A 23,158-nucleotide genomic window follows, 5' to 3' on the forward strand; every position below is an offset into this window, starting at 1 on the left:
CGCGTCTGTGGACACTTAATACGCATCCGTCCTGTATGCTCACGGGTGACACAGGAATACCACCCCAACCTCTGAGAACGCAGCTCGCGGCTAGACTCGGGGGAGGCCTTGTTGGGGGCCTAGTCTGCCCTCCCTCAGGGAGAGGACCTGCTGGGAAGAAGTCCCTAGGCTTTCACTCTGAAGGGAGGCCGAGGAAAGACGGCCGTCAGACACCAGACACAACAGGGGCACACACGTTCCTGTACTAGGCACCAGGGACCTCTGCCGTCCTGGGGCCTGGACCCGGACCATCCCTTCCCCTCTAAGCTTGACTGGTGACATCCTGACCGCGCGGTTCAAGCTAATGTGGCAGCAGCACCTTCTAGATGGGGAGCCTCAGGCTCCCCCTCATTCCAAAGACTCCGCCCTGGAGGCATCTGCCCTTCTCCCCTTCCCTCCTCTGGAGAATGAGTGGTATGGGTGCATCTGTGTTCATGCATGCAAACCTGTGCTGTCCAAACACACGGGCAAGTGCCTGAGCATGTGCATATAGACGTGTGTGTCTGGGTGTGTGAACGAACGTCTGTTTAAGCGTGTCACACTGACCATTGTGTGTGCATGTGCACATGTGTCTTAGTATTGTGTCTGCACATGTATGCACGGCGTCCAAGCATGTGCACACATGCACACACAATGCGAACACCATACAATCGTGTGTCTTGCATGATGCAGGCATGTGTCTGAATGTGTGTGAGCATGTGTGTACATCTGTGTCTGTCCATGAACGTGCATGTATGTGAGCACCTCCTTGCAAACACCTGGTTCTCAGTTCCCGGTCACTCAGGGCAGGTTTGGCAAGTTCTGTCTCTGGGGCATCCCCCCTCCCCATGCACCAAGGTTGCCTAAGAGAGCACCTAGGTAGCAGGCATGCGGATGAGAATCAAGCAGGGGAAGCGAATGGCTGCAGGCGCCAAGGCCCTCCTGGGGTCGGCCCGGCCACACTGTGCATTGCTCTGTGGGCTCCTCCCTCGGCTGCTGCCCCTGGAAGCCTCTCCTGTTTGGGCCAGGCCCTCTGGTGCCCTCTCACATAGGTGACCAGCCCCAGGCGCACAGAGGTGGTGACAGCCCAGCAGAGGAGCCACTTTCCCAGAAGCACCACTGTTGAGGTCTCTCAGACGCCCAGGCCCGTAGGTCCTCCCTCCCTGCCCCGTGTCCTCTGGGAGCAGGGAGCCCTCAGCGGCTCTCGGCATTGACTGCCCATGCCCAGGATCCACAGTCTGGAGCCAGAAAGCAGCTCTGAGGGCACCGATTGCAGGCCGCATGTTTTATAGCCTGGGTAACTGAAGGTCACACAATCGAGCAGCAGAACCAGGTTTTGACTCCCACCCTCTGACTCCAGGTCCAACTTCGCCCCTCCATGGGGCCAGGCTGCTTCCCCTGGACGGGGAGGCAAAAGGAAGGAGGGAAGGACGCAGAGGGAGAATGAAGAGCGAAGAGAAGAGGGATGACGTGCTCCTGGAAGGACCTCACTTCAGATCTTCTTTTTTTAATTTGGTCAGTCTTTCTCCCATTAAGTTTTATTTTCCCACATTACGCATAAATATACATTTTGACATCAGAATTTTTTTTAAAACTTTGTGTTCAAATTCTCTTCCTCCCTCCGCCCTCCAAAAACTCAAGCCATTCAATCTAAGCTACAAGTGGGCCCTCACTTCAAACCAGCCCCTCGGGTGCTCCCAGACAGACAAGGAATCCCAGGCTCACAGGCCCAAGGAAGTGGTTCCCCACCGAGACTCCCTTAGAGCACAATTGATCTCCAGCCTCCAGAGCAGGGCAGGGCAGATGTCTGGGATGACTCCCTCTCATAAGCCCCCCAGGATTCCCAGGATTCCCTTTCCCCAACCCCCAACAGGCCGCTGAGGCAATAGTGCTGATAAGGAAGTCGAAGGACGCGCAAAGCTTACTTAGGTAAGAGGATTTCTCGTCAGGGTTCTCCACGTCCAGTGATATCAACCTTCAGTCGAACAGAAAAGAAGATGCTCAGTCAGCTGGGCACACCTGGAGCATCCCTGAAGCGCCTGCTGTGTGCCCAGAACTAACCTAGTTGCAGGCTGACCGCGTTCATGGGAATGTGGAGAAATCGCTCCCAGCCACTGGCTTCCTCGTCGTTTGTTACAACCAAGGGGGAGAGAAAAGGAGACGCCCTCGCCTGCCTCTCCAGTGTCCACGCCTGGCACCCCCACCCCAACAGAATGGAAGCCCCCTGAGGCCAGGGAGTTCCGCAATGGAGCTGGGTCCCCACTTACGGCTCTGGCTGCTGGGGCGCACTCCCTGGCTTCTGCTTCTGGGCGTGTTCCTTCTCAGCATTTTCTATTAACTTGTTCACAGGATCCTGTAAGCTCTGGGTCAGGATCCAGACATGGGGAAAAGGGGAAACAAAGGACAGGCGGTCAAACCAGACACCCCGGCCAGGCCAACCAGGAGGAAAGACTGAGGCTGGTGGGGAAGGGATTGAAAGGCTGAGAGGGGAGCTTGGCAGAAGACCAGCTCTGCCCTGGGGAGCCCCCACTGTTCTGGGGTCCCACTGCCCCGAGGTCACAAGCCCTTCTGAGGCAAGGGGTTCTGTGGCTCTCCCCCCCTGCCGCAATAAGAGGTCGCTGGCCCTCATCCAGGTGTCAAACCCGAATAATGACACCTGAGTCCCATTGTCTGAGGGTGGAGGGGAGGCTCGGTAAGGTAGCTTTTGACAGCCATGCCCCCAGCTCACTGCCAGTCTCTCTCTCTTTTTTTTTTTTTGCGGGGCAATGGGGGTTAAGTGACTTGCCCAGGGTTACACAGCTAGTAAGTGTCAAGTGTCTGAGGCCGGATTTGAACTCAGGGACTCCTGAATTCAGGGCTGGTGCTTTATCCACTGCGCCACCTAGCTGCCCCCAGTTTCCTCTTCCATTTCCAAGGGTACCTAAGGTAAACTGCAGCTGCCTCACCGACTGAACGAGAGGGTTATTGGTCTAAGACAACACTTGGTTTGGTTTTTCACTTGCTCAAAGGACCTGAACCCAGGACCAGGACACCTTCAGCCAAAAGCGCTTAATAAACACCTTCTCTTGTCCTGGGCTCAGGAACACAGAGGCAGAAGCCCACAGATCCTGCCCTCGGAAAACTCACTCGGAGAGATTGTGTTAGCGAGAGAGGAGGCCAGAGGAGGGGGATGGGGATGGGAAGTGTGGACAAGGCTGACATGGGGTTGGGAACAGGAGGAGCTGAGGAGGACTGTGGGGCACAGACCCGGAGGCTGGAAATGTGGTGGTGACAGACACAAGACCGTTAGGAAGGGGCGGGTTCTGAGGGAAAGAGAATGCACTTCCTTTTCAAAAGATGAGCTTGAACAAAGAGGGGCATCCCACTGGCAAATTCTAATTGGCCGTTGGTGATGTGGGATCAGGGCCCAGGAGAGACCAGGGCTCGATACAGATTTGGAAATCATGTGCATGGAGGTAATTGATCCCATGGGAGCTGATGAGGTCATAAGAGTGTGTAAAAGAGAGGAGGCTCCAAGACGGACATAGACTTGGGGGAAGGGCAAAGGGAGTGGGGCACGGTGGGAGCAAAGCAGATTGAGAAGGGCCTGGCAGGGAGGGAGAAGAACCAGAGATGGTCAGTTGGGTCAGAGGGTCGGGAGGAATGAGGGCTGAGAAAAGATGGGAGTGAGAGAGAGGGAGAGGGAGAGAGGGAAAGAGAGAGGGAAGGAAGGAGGGAGAGAGAGACAGAGAGAGACAGAGGGAGCAGCTTTGGGATGATTTCGGGTCATTGCCGGTGGACACGGAAGGATCCTCTGAGGGTGCGTCTGTGGGCAGCAGGGATGGAACCAGGAGAGGGGCAGTGGCAGGCCCCCTCTCCAGAGCTGCCGCCCGCAAACAGGTGCGAATGGTCTGTGGTGGCAGCAGCACCCGCTCCCCAGGGCGCCTTTCCCAGAGGCTATGCCATTGAAGAAAGCTCGGTAAATGCCCAAGTTTAACATCCTGCAGGTGCACGAGGACAAAGCGTCCTGAAGAAAATCCCAACGCTTCCTTCTGACTGATGTGACAAGAACAAGCTCCTCACCAGTTCTGGAAAATGGCCTCTGTTTTCTGGGGCTTTTTAGGGTGGCCCCACCCCTCTGGCCTCCTCCCCCCACTTTGGCCTGCACACCCTGGCCCGATGAAGTGTCCTACAAACCCCTTCCACTTCTGACCTTCTGAACCCTGACCTCTAACCCAAGCAGGGGCTCAGTCCACACTTGCATTCCCCTCCCACTGGCCAGGCCCAACACAAAGGGTCACTGGTTTAACTGATCAGTAACAGGAAAAGGCCAGAAGGAAGCATTTCTTCTCAGTTCATGAGTCTGGGTCAGGGGTACTTAGAAATCCCCCATGCTGAAGTCAGGCTTGAGAATCCAGACTGCCTGGGTTCGAATCCCTCTCTGAGACCCTGGACAAGACATTAAGCTGTCTGAGAGGCCAGGTCCTCAAAATGAGGGCACCTCTCTCTGTGATGCTATGAGAATGTTAGGATGGGAGCGGCAAGTGTGCCCAACATGGATAACAGTTCAGAAGATCAGAAGCAGGGGCACCCGCCTGGATGCCCAAGGAACACACGGCCCTCAGTCTCCGTCACAATGCCCGGGGGTTCTCGAATTAGGGCCACGGAGATGTTAGCACCAACAAAAAGGGACAGATTTGTGTGCTCTTAATGGGCCTGGAGGTTTGTAGCCAGAATGGGAGAGAAAGCTTCCCTGGGGGCCACCTTAGGGGCTTTCTCACCTTCAACATGGTGAACTCATAGGGCTGGTAACCTTTGAAACTCTCATGAATGGCTGCCATGGTGTGTGAGGTTTTCTCCCAGAAATGAAGCAAAGTGGTCTGTAAAGAGAGAGAAGCCTTCTGACCATGGAGTGGTCATTGCCCAGGGCACTCTGACTTCCACCCCTAGTGCCAACTTTGGTGTTTGCTGGGGGCTCAGAATCACAGACTCATCTGCCCCAATTCCTTTGAAGCCCCCCTCCCAAGCAGCCCAGTCTATTTGGGGTGACTCTTGCGGCAGGTCGGGACAGCAGACCTCAATCTGGCGCCCCTCTTCCATAGAATGGGCCTTCAGATATTGGAGCACAGCCATTGTGTCCCTTCCCTACCTCCCTCACACCCCAACTCCAACCCCATCGCGGAGTCCTCTCCTCTCCTGGCTAACCTGTCCCCATGTCCTGTCATTTCCCTCCAATCATAGCAGCAGTGGCCCGGCAGAATGTCACCACACTAGGGAGGTACCTGATACGTTGTGAGCACATGGGACAGGAGGTTACATCTGCTCGCTCCAAGGAGATCCACTTTTTGACACACGTCATTCTTGAGTTGGTCGAAGTTGAGCTTTGCATGGCGCACTTGGGCTTGGACCTGGAAGGTTAACATGAGCCATTCTTCACCTGCCCTCAGCCAGAGCGGATGGAAAGGCTGGATTTACTACATCCCCACCTTGTCACACTTAAGGGAAACTGCCTGGGCACTAGATGGCCTCCTCTGACTGCCAGCAAGTCTCTTCAGGGGGTGAAAATCTAGTCTGGACTCAGGTTTCCTGGAAGACTTGATTGACCTTCCCAACTCTGCCTCACTCAGGCTAATATCAAAATTGTTCTGCTGACCCTAAGCACCCCCTGCCACATCCTGGAGCTGAGCGGGAGGAAGAAGCACCTTGAGAGGAAAACCTGGCCAGGATCACCGTGCAGACGACTGAGAGTGGCCCACAGTTCTAATGAATCCCAGTTCTGTCACTGGTTTCCCCAGCGGTTCACATACACATATCGGGGACATGGCCTGGCATAATGGACAGAGCCGTGGCTCCCTGGTTTGAGTCAGCCACGGTGTAACACAGAACGTGTCCCCTCACCTCCAGCCCGTGCCTGAACAAGATTTACTTCTGCTCCGATGCACTGGACGAGTTTTCATGCCACCTGAGCCATGGTGACTTCTAGTGTGGAGGAGGCCACCCCTTCCTGAAGCAGCCCCGGCCACTCTGAGACAACCCTCACTGGGAGAAAATTCTTCCTGAATCCAGGTTAAATCAGTCTCATTGTAGCTCCCCCCCCCCCCGCTTTGCTCCTGGTTCTGAGGTCAAGAAGAATCAGGAGAGATGCTCTTCTTTGTGACATCTCTTCCATTAATGAAGGCTAGAGCGATCTGTAACTGTGCCCAAAGGGCTATCAAACTGAGCGAGCCCTTCAGGCCAGCGCTGCCAGGTCTGCGTCCCAGAGAGATCCAGAGAAGGGAAAGGACAGGGAAGAGGATGGTGCCTGCTGCTTCAGTCCCCATCCCTACGTCTGGGGCTTTAATCTCTGACATGACAGGGATCTGGGATTTTCCCACAAGGCCTCTGCTGAATTTGTGGGAGATTAAATGGAGCCTTTGCTGTCTCACAACTTCCCATAAAAGAGACTGTTCAAGAACATGCCCTTCTCCCCAGCAGGGCCATCCAAAGGAAACTTGTCCTTCCAGTTCCACAGAGGAACAATACTCAATCTTAGAAAGGAATGAAGGACCCCAAGGCCTGGCTTCCATCACAGAGCCTCTGAGACCAACAGGTATCATTCCATGGAACAGGGAAGGAGCCAGAGGTTTGGGGATCATGGCCAGGAAGATAGAGGGGACGATCCACATCCACCACTAGCCAAGCAGATGCTCCGGGACAGCATCAGGACCAGCTCAGGTCATCATTCTCATCTTTGAAAGACAAGCATTTTTTCTTCCAGCTGCTCCTGCTTATTCTTCAGGCGCCGACTCCCTGAACTCCTAAATGAAGCCCCGACTCCTTCTGATGCCAAGCCTGAGGCAGGCTGAGCAATGCAGACTGCCACATGCAGACAGACAGACAGTCAGTAGCCATCAAGTCCACCAGGTGGATCCATTTAGAGTATGTCAGCCATCCTCCCTGCCCCAAGTCAGGGCATTTGTTCAACCAACAGTGTTGCCTTTAAGTCTTTAACTTTTGGAAAGAATTTGCTACTTCTCCTCTTCTTCTTGACGTTCCTTAATGAGCTAATTAGAACTATTCACAAGGCTGAGGGCAGAGCACCTCTTGACTTGTGTCTCCCCAGTGCAAGGAGCTCACCATGAAGGAGATGATGCCACATCAGCTACTGTCAACATCCAGTTTGCCAACTTGTACTAGGACTTTGAAGAGAAGCGAATGTTAGTAACTTACTTTTTTTTGTTTTTTTGGTGAGGCAGTTGGGGTTAAGCGACTTGCCCAGGGTCACACAGCTAGTAAGTGTCAAGTGTCTGAGGTCCGATTTGAACTCAGGTCCTCCTGAACCCAAGGCTGGTGCTTTATCCATCGCACCACCTAGCTGCCCCTAGTAACTTACTTCTACTATTACCCAGGTTAATGCTCCCCTTCATGTGACCTGACATAGGAAGCAAGACACATAAACCTATTTGTTTTAATATATGCAAACCTTTCACTGAATCCAAGCCAATTAACAATGATTATAGACCTACTGTATACAAGGCAATGTTGGGTACTAGGGAGACAGGCGTAGCAAATGCTTTCAGCATGGTCAATAGCAAGGAAAACCTCCCACTAAAACTTGACATGCTGGAGAATTATGATGTAGGAAGAATGCAAGTTCACAGGAGATAAGATCCAGTTGATGACCTCACAGCCCACTCACAAATGTACAAAGTATGTGTAACAAACGAAAGTTGTCTAGAAACCCTAAAATATGGAGGCACATTTTGACTACCTAGGGGTCACTGAGGCATGGGGGTGGGATGAGGCTCATGCCTGGAAAATATCTCAGGATAGGTCACTCTCATTCAAAAGGAACAGAATGGATAAAAAGTAGGAAGGATATGGTGTAGCCATGTGTAGTGAGAATCTGTGTGAAGAAAATTTTGGAAACAGGGTACGTCAGCAGGGTGGAGAACATTTGGGTGAAGGTCAACAGAATCAGAAATAAGGCAATATTATCGCTAGAGAACACAAAAGACCATATGGGCAGAAAAAAGAAATGTGCCAAGGAGCTTGGGGAACAACCTACGAGCCTGGGCTGGAGCGGGGTGGTTTTCAATTATCCAGACACCCACTGGAGCCTCCTCCCTGCCAAGAGCAGAGTAACGTTTCCCTTCAAAAGGTGGAGAAATCATTGAGGGGAATTTCTATGTATGGTTCTGTACCTCACCTACAAGGAGAAACTGATCCCTGTGATGAAATGTGGAGGATCTTGGAAGAACGGGATGAGTCCCTGTGAGGATTTGTGGGGCCAAGGGAGGAAAAGCTTGGCTGGGTCTGACAAAAGATGAGGCGAACGTCGCTGTCCTTGGTCCTCATCCTAGCTTGTCTGAAGGACTGCGTTCATTTCGGGCACCACAGCTTAGGGATGACATCAATAACCTGGAGACTGGCCAGAGGTGAAGGGCTTTGAGCTCCTCTCCATAAGAATGTTGAGGGCGCTGGACTCACCTGATTCAGGAGAATTACTGCAGAGCTGGCAAAGCCCAGCCGGCCGAGGCTCCCCACACAGAATCCCCTGTGGCGCCGCTAAGCAGATCTTTAGCACTGTTTACTCCAGAAGCCCCAGCAGAGTCAGCCACTGGCTCCAGTCAGGGCAGGGGCTTGCGGGCTGCCCCCCCCAGCTTCCTGATGTATTTGTCTTAGGAGGGTCAATGGCCTCAGAGCCATCAAAGGCCATCAGACTTGGTCTGGGAGACAGAGACCACACTGCACTAACCGAGGAAGCCTAATGAGGTTACTTTGATATGATTTGCTGATGTGTCTGTACCCTTTTCTAGCCATCACGCATTCAGGGTTTTCCTGCATGCATTTAATGGCCAGCATCTGTTTGCATTTGACATTAAAGAGGGAAGCTACTCTGAGCCCTGGCAGCTTTAGGCTAAGCTTTCCCTCCAATAAGGGCACCCAAATGCCCTCATCCAGTCCAAGTTTCTGCTCCCAGTCTGCGAGGTTGCAAGTTACCTGGGCTAGGACTCCACCCAGCACCTGCTGCCCCCACCTACTCTCAGCCCCTCCCACGCTAAGCTCATCATCTCTCATCCCACCCTGGGCTGGGACTCAAGCCTTGACTAATCCACCTCCTCAGCCTCTTTCCATTCTGGTGGGAGGGTTGGAGGGCAGAGCCCCAAAAACATTCCTCCCACACCCTCCTGGACTGACTCCACTTTGCACCTGCTGTCCCGCTTGGGCAGAACAAGATGCCTTTGTGCTGGGCACCCGTCGATGTCTCTTCTCCCCCTTTCCAGCTTCCCTTGGTGTGTGTGAGTGGAAGCTTCTTGAGGGCAGAGACTGTCTTCGTGTTGATTGCACTCTAGCATTTAGCACAATGCCTGGCACATAGTAGGTGGTGCCAAATATTTATTCCATTGGATTGGATCGGATTAGATGAGTGTTTGGTGGAAGGCCCAAATAATGGGATGCAGGAACCTCCGCTCTGGGATGCTCCTGGAAGCCCTGTGTGGGAGGGAAGGGAGGCTGTGCATTTAAGCACTTAAGTCTTGTGGGAGAAGTGACCATCCCTCTTCCAAGAGGCCAAAGCTGTGACTTACATGGGCTCTTTTAGTCCATTCGGTTCAAATGACGGCCCTGTGAGGCAGGTGCCATGCCTGTGCCCATTTGGCAGATGCAGAAAATGGAGGCTCTGAGTGGTGGTGTGACTTGCTTGGAGTCATATGGCTGGTAAATATCGACAGGATTTGAACCCAGGGCTTTCAGACCCCACGTCCCACATATCCCATGGTTTCTCTAGTTGCAGACTTCTGGCTTGATCCAAACTCAGTAGTATCCTTGAGAACCTTGCCATGTATGTGTATCTTTAAGTGATAATCAAGCCAAAGTCTGAGTTATTCACTACAGACTTCTGTGGTCTGTTATTGGTAAAATCTGTGTGAGATGCTCCTGCCCAACATGCAGAAGGTGACAAGTCGCATGACAGCTGCTGGCTGCTGAGGAAGGCTCCTGGAAAAACAAGCTTCCTGACGCAGAAGACCCGCATCATCCTGGCGAGCCGCCATACAAGGGGAGCCCCGGGTCACCAGGGCAGCTGCCACAGGTCCAGATGATGACCTGGGGGCACCAGCAGGGCTCCCGACATGTAATGTGTATTCAGTGTGAATCTTCTCCATTAGGCCTCCTGCCCAGATGCTCTGGCATAGATGACGACAAGCCTTTCTGTGCCTGTTCAGTCGGACTCTCGGGTACCTGACCCTGTCCGGTGCCAGGGCTGTCCTGAAAGTCAGTCTCGCTAGGTCAGATCTTCCCCAGCCTGTGTTCTGCTGGCTGGGTAGAGCCTGGCAGGTGTGGGAGAGACAGGTTTGTCTCTGCGGCATTGATGGAGGACTCCTCGGAGGGAGACATCGGAGCACATTCTCAGACCTCAAGCAATGCCGTTGACTCTCAAGGCTAAGGCTGCCGGATAAGTTTTAGGACTGTTGTGAAGAAGTGTGTGTTTCAGTGCAAGCATGGAGGCCGTCTGCCACCAAGCTCCCGGCCTCTTTTTGGAACGATCTTGTCTCATCCATGCCCTGCAGAAGCAGTCCTTGAACGGTCAACCCCAGGTACGGACCCTACTGGGCATTAAAGGCGCGAGCCCCCCTCAGATGTGATGCCCTCAGGGGCAGCCCAGAAGGATTGAGGGTCATCCTTGTTCACTTCTCCAGGATGAGATGTGATTGATGGCTGATGCCTGGCTCTGCCAAGGGCACTGAGGCAGCTGGTGGTGCAGTAAAAGAGCATGAGCCTGGAATCAGGGAGACCTGAGTTCAGATCTGGCCTCAGACACTCACTAATTGTGTGACCTCGGGTGAGTCACTTAACCTCTGTTTGTCTCAGTCTCCTCAACTATAAAATGGAGGTAACAGCACTGACCTCACAGGATTTGTTGTGAGGCTCAAATGAGATAACATTTGTAAAGCACTTAGCGGGGTGCTTGGAACATAGTAGGTACTATTTAATAATAATAGTAGCTAACATATAGCACTTATTTAAACATGATATTATTTAAATTTAAATGCTTATTCCCTTCCTTCCCCTTTCACATAAACACCAAAGGCACTGGGGTTCAATGGAAAGAGTATAGACTTTTTTTTTTTTTGTGGAGCAATGGGGGTTAAGTGACTTGCCCAGGGTCACACAGCTAGTAAGTGTCAAGTGTCTGAGGCCGTATTTGAACTCAGGTACTCCTGAATCCAGGGCCGGTGCTTTATCCACTGCGCCACCCAGTCGCCCCGAGTATAGACTTTTAAATCAGAGGATTTCGGTTCAAATCTTGTCACTACTCTCTCTGAGACCTTGAGAAAGTTGCTTTAGCTCTGGGCCACTCTTTGCTCATCTGTACGATGAGAGATTGGACTGAATGGTATCTACAATCCCTTCAAGCTTTAAGACTATGAACCTATAGAAAAAGAAGGGACAACTGTACTCACTCACAGTCTTCTAAGATGTCACGGTTTCCTCTCTCAGGATACAGAAGGTGCTGGAGAACAAGCAGCCCTTCCCCAGCCAGCCTTCCACACTGCATAGCATGCTACTTTCTCCAGTCAGTTCCCAGCATCAGTGCCTTCCTCCAATCAGATCTGCTCCATGAACAAACCACAAGCTGCCTGTCTCTAGTCAGCCATGCCCAGCTCATGTCATGGTCTTAGCTGCACTGGCTCCTTGGGGCCATCAGCTTTTGGGTTCTGTGCTCTTCTGGTTTCTGATGTCTGGGATCTTTAAAAAGCTTCTGCATTAGCTTCCCTGTCTCTTCTCATGTTGGTTTCACTGCTGCCCTTTAATGTCTCAAACCAGACCTCACCATGTGTAACGAAACATATAACTTAGTATGAGAAACCTCAACTCCAACTTCCATCAGGTATGACACAAGTACTCGATTTATAACATCCTAGTCCTCTAACAGTTCTTTGACCCAAAGTTTCCCCTGTAATAAACTGCCAGATCACCACAAAAGGTCAGAAGTGAATTAGCTGCTGGGAAATAATGTGATGCAGCTATCTTTACACTCAATACTTTTGCCTCCAAAGGGAGTCCTTTCATTCCATTTCTCTCAGAGCCTTTTATTTCTTTTCAAGCTTCTTTTCTGAATTTTTTGCATATACATCTCTTTTCTGTCCCTTTTAAGTAAATAAGATATTCACACAAGAAAAAGGCAGTTATCTTACAACAATACTACCTGATGCCCCTCTAAGCAAAATCTTTCTGCTGGGCAATGCCGAAGCTACTGGTCATAGCTCTGGCTGCTTCCAGTAGAATACCCTGACTTTCTCTTGACTCACATTTATCCTGAGCAGGACAGGATAAGACAACCAAGCTCACAGGGGATGACATCTGTTGCCTTTGGATGCTACATGAAATAAACTCACTTATTCATCTTTCTGAGGAGAGCCCATGAGCCATCCATTTTTGCAGCAACTTCATGTCTTCTTCTTTCCTTTACAGCCCCAATGTCAAGAGCTACTCCACACTAGTAGATATCTCTCCTGAGAACTGGGTCTTGGAACCCCAGCTCTGATGGATTCAAAGTTTCTTGACCTTCAGCTCTCTCTCCAAATGCAAAGGTTTCCATGGTGTTGAAGCAGAACAGGGAGAGAAACAAACACTTCTGAGAAGGAAAACATCCAGTCACTCAACTCTCTGGTTGTGAAAACATCCATCTGATAGAACAAAATTATTTTCCCAAACAATGTGCCAAACCCCATCTCCCAACCCCCATCATTATGTTCTTAGACTACTGTTCAGCTGAGAAGCATGGCAAGCTTGCCCAAATGGGGTGCTGGGATGGAACCCACGCAGAAAAGCAACGGGGTGAAGTAGGGGATGGGGAGAGTGAGACAATGAGGTCATGAAAGGAGGAGCGGAGGGAATCATGCTAGGATGTCAGCCGGCCTGCTCAGCACTTCTAACTGATGAAGGGGGCAGGGCATCGCCAACCCCTCCCTTGGATTGAAGGATCATTTACTTCAAAGAGCTCAGAGAAATTGTGGGGAAGACCCCCACAAGAGGAAATAGGCTTAAGGAGGTTTTTGTCCCCAGGACAGAATCCTGAGGCTGTGCTATCCAATGGCTGCAATGAAAAGAAAAGAAAGCAGTGTCTACAGAGGACAGGGGCTCCTGCGTCTGAGTGGACGAAGACCTTAAGACCATTTGATTCAAGCCCTACCTGACTCTCGGTAACCAAGCCCAACAAGCAGGTGTCCTGCTACCCCAGAAGACCTTAAAGAAGGGGGGGAGCCCTTACTTCCTAAGGCAGCCCACGTGGGCGTCCACCTCTGGACAGACCAACATGAAGGTCTTCCTGACATCAGGCCAAAGCCTACTTCTCTACATTGGCCTCACTCCATTGCTCTTGGTTCTACTTTCTGGGGCCGGGCAGAACCACACCCACCCCCCTCCATGTGACCGTCCTTCAAACAATACTTCAGAATGTCACAGGATCACAGCTTTAGTATCTGAAGGGACCTTAGAAGCCACCCACTCCACTCCCTCCTTTTAGAAATGAGGAGAGTGATGGCTCGGTGGGTTGTCCAGAGTCGCCCTGAGGTGGCAGGCCCTCTGTCTGCACAGGCTGTGCTCTCTCCTCCGACTGTGCTGACCTGATGTGGTCAGGAAGTTGAGGGAGCACCAGATGGTGGTGGGGAGGGGCTGGGACATGTCTTTTCTCCGGTAGGCAGCAAAGAGCTATTTGAGGAGCAAATGAAGATACCCAGGAGCTTTCCTCTTGGCACAAGGTAGATCTGCTTGGTGAGCCATGGAGGGGGAGAGTAGAGTCAAAAAGGCTGGCTAGGACACGATACAATGGCCCAGGATTTCTGCTGTGCTCCAGAAGGTTCAAAGCACCCATGACCTGATGGTCAGAGAAGGGTGCTTCCCAACCCCGACTTTCTTTGAACTTGTCTCATCGCTGCTCTTTGCTACCAGAGAATCAAGAGCTGGCTCTAGTCTGATTGTTTGCAGTTTCTAGAACCTCTCACTTGAGGGTGCTGGACTAGATCGTCTCCTGATTTCCCAACTCTAGGGTTCTATTAATTTTGTCTTCCTTGGGAATAGCCATCCTTTGCAAATGCTCAGCCCAAGCTTCCCAGGCTGGTTGAATTCTCTTACAAAGTTCAGAGCTTCACACACCATTTCCACGGACACTTTAATTTCCATTTGGGACAAATGAGCACTGTCAGCCAAGTGTTGTCTCTGCGTGAAGCGGGGAGGAGCTTCTCTGGGCTTTTCCCTAACAGTAGCAGGATCTCTGAGCTGATGCTGAGGGCCATGACTATAGTTCTGGCAAGATGGTGTTCCCTTCCTCCTCTAGTTAACTCCCAGTGGCAGTGTATGTAGCAGCACATTAAAGGTATCCAGGCCTCATTTCAAGAGGCATATAGAACCATGAAGATGTCCCTGGGAGGGTCTCAGAAACACAGTGGACCCTCCTGATGCCAGCTGAGACAACAAGAAACCATCCAAAGACCTTGGGAGGCACTGGGCCCGGAACAGTGCAAGCTCCGGGGCATGGCTTCCATCCCCGCATCCAGGGAGGTCCTAGGTTCAGGTCACGAGCCGTGGGCACACCTGCAGGACCCAAAGGGCTGAGCGAGCTGTGGGTTTCATGGGCAGTGGCGTCGCGCTTCCTCGAGAGCTGCTGTGTCTCCAGCATGATTCAAGCCATGCCCAAGGGATGCCAAGGGGGAGGGAGAGGACCAGGGCTCGCTCAGTGAGCTGAGCAGCAGCAGTGCAGGTCGGGATGCCCTCTGAAGGCAGGATAAGTGGGAGGGATTTACAAAGAGCATCCACTTCAGTGTGCAGCTCTGTCACTGTTGGATGTGGTGTCTTCTGGGTCATAGTCAGGGAGAAGCTCATCCAAAGGTGGCCTCACCTCCAGGGTGCCCCATGGCAGCTGGGTGGTCTCTACCATTCTTTTAGGCCTCTCACAAAGCCAGGTGAGTCATAGAACAGAAGGGTTGGGAGAGACCTCAGAGGTCTCTAGTCTGACCCAAGCTCCGAGAAGTTCCCACTGTATCCTACCTGATGAACAGTCCTCCAGCCTCTGCTTGAAGACCTCCAAGAAGAGGGATTTCCCCCCCCCCCAGGCAGCCCACATGCAGAATGGGCCTCTTTATGATGACTTTTCCTGATATCAAGTCAGAAATGACCTTCAACTCCCCCTCCCTTTTCCAAACTGCTCCTGGTTCTGTGGGCATAAAGCAGTGGGTTCTGGGGTAGAAGTAGTGACCCAAGTGTCCCCAAACCTACAGTGCAAAGGACTTAGGAATGTGCTTGGGAGGGGATGGGGTGAATCCCATTAGAACAAAACACAGCCAGGGCAGCTAAGTGGCGCAGTGGATAGAGCACCGGCCCTGGAATCAGGAGAACCTGAGTTCAAATCTGACCTCAGACACAACACTTACTAGCTGTGTGACCCTGGGCAAGTCACTTAACCCCAATTGCCTCACCAAAAACAAAAACAAAAACAAACAAAAAAAACAAAACACAGCTGAGGAGGAGGGTACAAATAAGACCTCCCAGGAAATCAATCGACCAATCAATTGGTCAACATTTGTTAAGTGCCGACTATGTGCCAGGCCCTATGGAGGGCATGTTCTGGGGATACAAAAAGAGGCGAAAGACAGCTCTGCCCCCAAAAGAAAAGCAATAAAGGCCAACAAGAAATGCAACTTGTCCAAGGATGTATCAGCCACTAACTCAGAATTTCCACCCACCTGCCCAAGTTAAGCAGCTCCAACAAGGTCAGCCCCTTGACCTGCGAGTGGCCATGTGTTCATAAGATGCAGGAGTTCCTTGGAGCCTCCCGGAGCCCAGCTGCCCTAAGGCTGAGCCTCTGGGCCACTCCCATCTGACTCTCACTGATCCATAGATTTCTGGGCCAACGCACCCGGTAAGGGATCGCTGGCCGCCGCATGATCTCCGGCAAAGCAGCTCATGCTGCCTTAGGGGAGCTCCCATGGCTGGCAAGCCTTTCTTGACCTCTGGGTTCGCTCTGCCTCTCTGAAACCTGTCCTCTGAGGCCAAGCAGAGCCCCTCTAATCCTACTCCCTAGGTTACTGTTGTTCAGCTGTGTCCAACTCCTTGTGACCCCACGTGGGGTTTTCTTGGCAAAGATCTTGGAACAGTTTGCCATTTCCTTCTCTAGTTCTTTTAACAGATAAGGAAACCGAGGCAAACAGGGTGAAGTGACTTGCCCAGGGTCACACAGCGAGTATCTGAGGCTGGATTTGAACTCAGGTATTTCTGACTCCAGACCTGGTGCTCTGTCCACTGCACCACCTGAAGGCAGCTGTCATGTTCCCTGACCCCCACCCCTTGCTCCCCTTGAATGAGTTCTGGGGGAATTTCCCTGAAGTTCTTTCTCCTCTCACCAATTCCACCTACCCTTCCAAGGCATGGCACATTGAGAAATCCCTCTCTACTGAGAAGAGAGTCCCGTGCAACTGAGCCAAGGTTAGACAGAAAGAGGCAAGAGGAGAACATTGAACAGCAGAATTCAGGAAGCTTCACCACAGCCCTACATCTTCCACAAACTACGTGTGCTTGGCCAGTCTCCCTTTCCCTCAGTTTCTCCCTCCGGAAGCCATGAAGGGCTCCTTCCAGCTATGAATCTGGGGGGTCCTTGCTCTGGGTGTAAGAAGCCCAATGCTCCCTGCTGGTCCAGGGTCCCTAGGAATCTGCTAAGAGCATCACCTCCCAAGAGATTCGGAGCTCGAAGCTACGTACACAGCAGAAAAACCAGCGAGACCCTTTGTAAAACTGCCTACCTCCCAGAGTTGTCCATTCAGTTTTACATTCACATGCACAGGAGGGCCACCCAAACTAGTGCCTGACCATGCACCTCGAGGAAAACAGGCCAAATTGCCAAGAGATGTCTTTCCCAAGCAAGACAGTCACATGCCTGGGCGTCTGCTAATCCCTTCCTCTGTTTGATTTCCTCTCTCTACGCCTACCTACCCAAGGTCTGGAGGACAAAGAAGCCACCTTTGGGGGTGGGGGGGGAGGAGAGAGGAAGGCTATGGGCATTGCCAGGCAAGGCTGCCCCCTTGTGGTAACATCTATCCTTGTAACTCAGAAACTGAATTGCTACACTGTTGCAGCCATTCTGAAAATCATATGCTAAGAACTTTTTGCACAGCTTTTGACCCAAAGAACCCACCTCCAGGCACATACATGCCCTGAGGAGGCCAAAGTATTCAGGGCAGCAGCTTTTGCAGTAGCAAATGCCCAGTGACTAGGGAGAATGTTAAACGCATTGAGATCACTGCTATAATGGAATTTTATTGTGCCATTGGAAATGCTGGAGATGGAAAAGCCAGAGAGGCAGAGAAGACTTATGTGAACTGATGCAGAATGTAGTATGTAGAACCAGGGACATAAAGTAAATGCAGAGAAAAGCAACAGAACAGAAGCCCAAAGGCTGTATAATGCTAACGATTGAGCCTAGCCCCCAAAGGGGCTGTAGAACAGTGCACATATTGTTGGACTGCTTTTCCCCTTTTTCATAGGGAACTCTAGGTGAGGTGAATTGAGAAACTGAGGGGATGTGAAAAATTAAAGCTATTGATAAACTTAAAAAATAAGCTCAATACACACAAGGGCTAGTTATTAAAATGTCTTCACCTCATCTATCAAAAATTATTTCAAACTTTTAACCTAAAAAGGGTTGTGGTGTCCAGATCCCATTCCAATTGTCCTTATTGCAATGCTGCACCTAGAAATATAAAGAGCTAATCCTTAAGTGAATGTGATAAAATGTCAGAAATTTGCATCCCTTTCAAAATGAAAATCATGAAAAATATGGTGTTTCAGGTAAACCTTTTTTGTTTTTTTTTTTCAGGGTAACGAGGGTTAGGTGACTTGCCCAGGGTCACACAGCTACTGTCAAGTGTCTGAGGCTAGATTTGAACTCAGGTCCTCCTGAATCCAGGGCTGGTGCTTTATCCACTGTGCCACCTAGCTGCCCCTCACGTAGACCTTTGTACATAGAATATTCATATGTAACTTGTGAGCAGACCTTTTTGATCAAATTGATCATTTTCATAATAAAACAAGGACTTCTATAAAAATAAGCTAAAGGTCAATTAAAAACAAACTTGGTGGCTTTGGGGTTTAATTATACCCAGCACTCAATACCAAATTGAATTAAATTGAAATGTATGTTGTCTAATACATTTGATGCTTAAACACCAAATCCCCCTTCACACTAGCCGTACCCATCCATTCCCAAAGCACCCAACCCCCAAATACATATGGAGGGCCTTGAACCCACAAAGTCTTGTTTTTTTTTTCCCGAGGCAATGAGGGGGGTTAAGTGACTTGCCCAGGGTCACACAGCTAGTTAGTGTTAAGAGTCTGAGGCTGGATTTGAACTCAGGTCATCCTGAATCCAAGGCCAGTGCTTTATCCACTGCGCCTCTTAGCTGCCCCCTGTTTTGTTTTGTTTTTTTGTTTTTTTGAACCCACAAAGTCTTAAAGCTCTTCCTTAGTAACTCACAGGGAGATGGCAGAGGAGGCCCAAGGCCCACTGGCATTGCCCAGAACATGGCAGTCTTTGTGGCCAAGCCTTCCAAGAAGGTTCCTCCTGCAAGCCCAGCACATGGCCTGCGTGTGCTCCTCACCACTGGAAGAAGCCAAACATTCACCCTGGTCCCACCTGTTTCAAACTACAGGCTATTTCTACTGAAGTGAGGGGCACTTGGGAGCTTCTTCCAGAAAGGCCCCCAGGGTCTTCTCCTCATGCCTAAAGGCCACACTTCACTTAATCCTGACCCAACTCTTCTTTATCACACCCAAAAAGGTATTTCAATGAGTCAACCAGGTAACAAGTACCTATCCTGTAAACACCCGAAAATCAGCCCCTAATTAGGAGCTGTTTCTGAACCCCAGCACTTTGCTGCGGCAGCTCTCTTCTCCTTAGAGAATGACACACCAGCTTCATTGGTCTTCTGTCATGTCAGGAGACGCCAGTTAGGACTGACCATCTCCTCTGTGCCTCTGCATTCTGGCCTTTTCACCATTGATCCAGACCCCCCCCCAGCCCTGGGGGCAGATATGTGGCACCCCTACCCAGGACCTCCTACCTTCCGAAACTTCTCCATTTGCTTGAAAAGGTCTGGGTCAAGCTCCTGAGACACGTCCTTCATCCACAGCAAAGCACCTCGGTACTCAGTCCGATATTGTTCCATACGATTCACGGTCAGCCAGGTATCAGAGATGGCCCGGTACCGAAATGTCTCCACTTCCTGGTAGAGTCGACACAAAGGGCTCCGCAAGGCCAGCCTGAAGGGAGATGAAGCCCATGCTGAGGATGCTATGGTGGGAAGGGAACCAGAAAAGGCCCTGATGCCATTTCTCATGCTAGAGTGGGGCACCCTCCCAGGAGGGGGGCCCAGAGGGGGCTCTGCCTACTGGAACCCTAAGGCTCAGCATCATCCTTGGAGCAACAGGCTGGTCTCCTGCCATGGCTGCTCCTGAGGAAGGGGCACGGGGTGCGGGAGGTACCGTGCCTGTCCCACAGCATGGAAGGCAAGAATGAGGTTATGGAGACTCCAAGCTTGTTCAAGAATTGTTCTGCTAACTACCCTGGAAATCAAGTGGTGTCGATAGGAGCATTATACCCACTTCACAGAAGAGGAACAGAAAAATCGAGAGGCGCGCTCAGCTGGGCAGAGGCAGCATGACCTCCCAGGGAAGATGAAATAAAAACAAGCATAAAAACCAAGGCTGGTGATTGCCAAGTGCTCTCCGCATGTCTCAGCTCTCCTAGAAGGTACCTCCTGAGTATTCTGTGGTCCCAGGGTAGATCCTCCTGCAGCCCTTGCCAGTGTCCTTTCAATCATCCCGGGGGCCACTCCTTGGGCTCACAGCCTCCTGTGTGTCCTCTTGCCACTCTCCCCAGGCCATGCACCACAGAGCCCTGTTGTCACTGCAAGCTGAGTCGCTTAGTCACACAGATAGAGGGGGTGAGATTTGCACCCAGACCTCTTCCCTTCCAGTACTAGGGCTCTCTCTACTATACCTGGCTTCCAGCAACATCTGCATCCTTGCTTTTGACTGCTACCCATCCTCCCCCACCCTAAATCCTGATGTCTAGATTTAGACCCAGAGACCGAGGACCCGCTTTGGACTCTGGCCAGGCAGGAACCCTTGGGAACATCTCCTGCTCCAGTGACTGGGGAGAAGAAATACAGAGTTAAAAAAGCATCCCTGTATATGTGTGTGTATAAGTGTGTGTGTATGTGTGAGTGAATGTGTGTGAGTGTATCAGTGTGTGAGTGAATGTGTGTGTGAGTGTGTCAGTTCGTGAGTGAATGTGTGTGTGAGTGTATCAGTGTGTGAGTGAATGTGTGTGAATAAATGTGTGTGTGACAGTGTGAGTGAATGTGTGTGTGTCAGTGTGTGAGTGAATGTGTGTGTGAGTGTATCAGTGTGTGAGTGAATGTGTGTGAGTGTGTCAGTGTGTGAGTGAATGTGTGTGTCAGTGTGTGAGTGAATGTGTGTGACAGTGTGTGAGTGAATGTGTGAGTGTGAGGAAGGGAAAGGGCCAGAGATTTACTGGGTGCAGCACAGTCCACACAATCCTCACTCCCACTGCTGTCCAGTCCTCCACTTCAGGCAATGTCTTCCCCCACTAGACTCCAAGCTCTCTGAGGGCAGGGCCTGCCTAGCTTATTTGTATTTTTATTCCCAGATCATATACTAAGCACTTAGTAAATGTTTCCTCCATCTTGCTACAGGTCACACTGATTTAATTTATGGGCTTAGAAAATACCATTTATTGACGTAGGGCAGAAGGACTGCTTTTCCCAGGGACGTCATCTCAAAGGGCAAAGACAGACATTCTTGTCTAAACCACGTTGAACATGATTGTTTTTTCTCCAGTTCAGCAAAGGATAAGATGTCAGGATAAGAGCCCAAATCCATTTCAGCATAGAGGGCCCAGCCCTGGGCCCTGGCACAAGTGGGTTCAGCTCTGCTCAGCTGCTCCCTGTTGGGCAGAACACTGAGGGGGTGGGTGGCGGGGATGGGCTGATGAACAGCAGCCTTGTGGCTTAGTCAGCTTTTCCATTTGGGTTTTAAGACCGCTGCAAGCCAGGGAGTGACCACTGCTCCTGGGAGCTTGCCAGTCACATTCCATTTTATTTATTTTATTTTTTTAGTGAGACAATTGGGGTTAAGTGACTTGCCCAGGGTCACACAGCTAGTAAGTGTCAAGTGTCTGAGACCGGATTTGAACTCAGGTTCTTCTGACTCCAGGGCCAGTGCTTTATCCACTTCGCCATCTAGCTACCCCTTGCCAGTCACAGTCAAAGGTCCAATGGCAGCGGTCCATGAGGGTCCGACATACATCCCAACATACATAGATTCCTGCCCCCACCCCATTCATTGGCCCTTCTCTTCAAGGAGTCCTTTCTCCTGCACCTGGACACTCATCCTGGACCTTCCAAAGCCCGTTCAATCTGTGGATGTCCTGGGGGCTCTGAACGCCTTCACTGTGGGCATTCCTGCTAACACTTCTGCAGGTCTGCACAAAGGTCAGTTCCTTAGTTCTTCCTGGGCAATCTATTATACCTTTTTTTTTTTTTTGTGGGGCAGTGAGGGTTAAGTGACTTGCCCAGAGTCACACAGCTAGTAAGTGTCAAGTGTCTGAGGCCGGATTTGAACGCAGGTCCTCCTGACCCCAGGGCTGGTGCTCTAACCACTGCACCACCTAGCTGCCCCTATTCCTTTTTTAAAAACTCAGCTGTGGAAGCTGGAACACTTACTTGTCTTCCTTCAGGTTCCAACTGGAATCCCGTCTTCTCCAGGAAGCCTCTCTCAACATCTCTTAATCCTCTCGCCTTCTCTCTGCCTTCCTAATTGTCCTGGCTATAGATTGTTGTCTCCCCCATAGAGCTCTTAAGTCCTCCAGGGCAAGGACTGTATTTGGCTCTTGTATCCCCCACCTTTAGCTTGGTACACAGTAAGCACTTAATAAATGTCTATTGACTGATGGACTCTTTGCTTTTGTTTTTAAAACAGAAGAAATAAAAATTTGGGAAAGTTACAGTATCAAAGAAGGAGATTGAATGATCGAGACAGGGTGGGGAGGTGCCCCCCTCTTCACATTCACCCCTCTTCACCAGAAGAATGAGCATGGCCTGAACGCCAAAGCCATACAGGACTCCATAGGGCAAGGCAGTGGAACCCTGGAGGAAGGTCACTCTCTTGGGCATCCCCTTCCATCCTCTTTGTCTGTGACCTAAAAACATGGAAATGCTTGGGGAATTCCTGGCTGCTGGCTGCAAACAGGTGGCTATACTTTCTAAGTCTCTGGAAAAGGGGAGATTATTGGGAGAAGGAGAAGCTTGGCTAGGAAGCCTACAAAAAGGGGCACGGGCCAATCAGCTTTGTACGGCTCCCCGTGGCCTCCTGCACAGGCTCAGCCAAGCCTCTGTCTTCACCGATTCACATTGAGCTTGGGGCCAGCTCATGACGGTCTTGGAGGTCAGACACGTCAATAGCACTAGAATCACGGCCTCCTTTTTGAGGAAGGAGTGCCCTGGACGAACGGACCTTTTGGGTTGTGGGACAGAGCCACACATCTGGGATGCCCAATGGTTCACCAGAGGCTTTCAGGGCACTGACCTCTCACCTTGGTCTCCTGGTCTAACCAATTGAGTTTAACGGGCCTAGGCTGACCACTAGGAACACTAACGGCAAACAAATGAGGTCGTGTAACAAAGAAACACATAGTGAGAACCACCAGACATTGCTTCTCCTCAGAGCTCGGGAAGGCAGGGGGTTCAGCGCAGTGAACAAGGGCAGCTTCCTGGTCTGTTCAGAGACATGGCAGGGGGAGATTCCTTAACGAGCCCTTTTTATGAAGGGAATCCCAGATCCAGCAGAGGAGCTGCAGAATAGCGAGCCTTGACGGTTCTGAGGCTTGGGTTCCACCAGGTGGGGTGACTCCCACAGTGGTAGGACGGCCAATTGGGAGGAGGCGTTCTTCATGCTGGCCTATGCGAGGTGGTTTTCATGGAGAACTCATCCCTCTGTGGCCTTACTCCTGAGGGATCCTGAGAGGGAACAGCAGAGCCGAGAGCGTGGCTCAGGGTGGGAAGCCTCAATTACGTTTCCTTTCCAATGGAGTCCAAACTTCTGGGTG

General features: G+C 51.1%; 1 protein-coding gene across 1 annotated transcript in view; it reads right to left on the reverse strand.

The window, feature by feature from the left end:
* The window catches only part of ICA1 (islet cell autoantigen 1), a 47,051-nt gene that overhangs the window by 6,313 nt on the left and 17,580 nt on the right, over positions 1-23,158 (reverse strand). Inside the window, exons 6-10 of the mRNA XM_043966500.1 lie at positions 19,092-19,290; positions 5,280-5,405; positions 4,779-4,877; positions 2,286-2,380; positions 1,944-1,993 (exon numbers count right to left, since the gene is read on the reverse strand). Of these exons, the coding sequence (XP_043822435.1) occupies positions 1,944-1,993; positions 2,286-2,380; positions 4,779-4,877; positions 5,280-5,405; positions 19,092-19,290 (569 nt within the window). The remainder of the gene's footprint in view (positions 1-1,943; positions 1,994-2,285; positions 2,381-4,778; positions 4,878-5,279; positions 5,406-19,091; positions 19,291-23,158) is intronic.

The sequence above is a fragment of the Dromiciops gliroides genome, chromosome 5 (assembly GCF_019393635.1).
Source record: "Dromiciops gliroides isolate mDroGli1 chromosome 5, mDroGli1.pri, whole genome shotgun sequence".
NCBI classification, from domain to species: domain Eukaryota; kingdom Metazoa; phylum Chordata; class Mammalia; order Microbiotheria; family Microbiotheriidae; genus Dromiciops; species Dromiciops gliroides.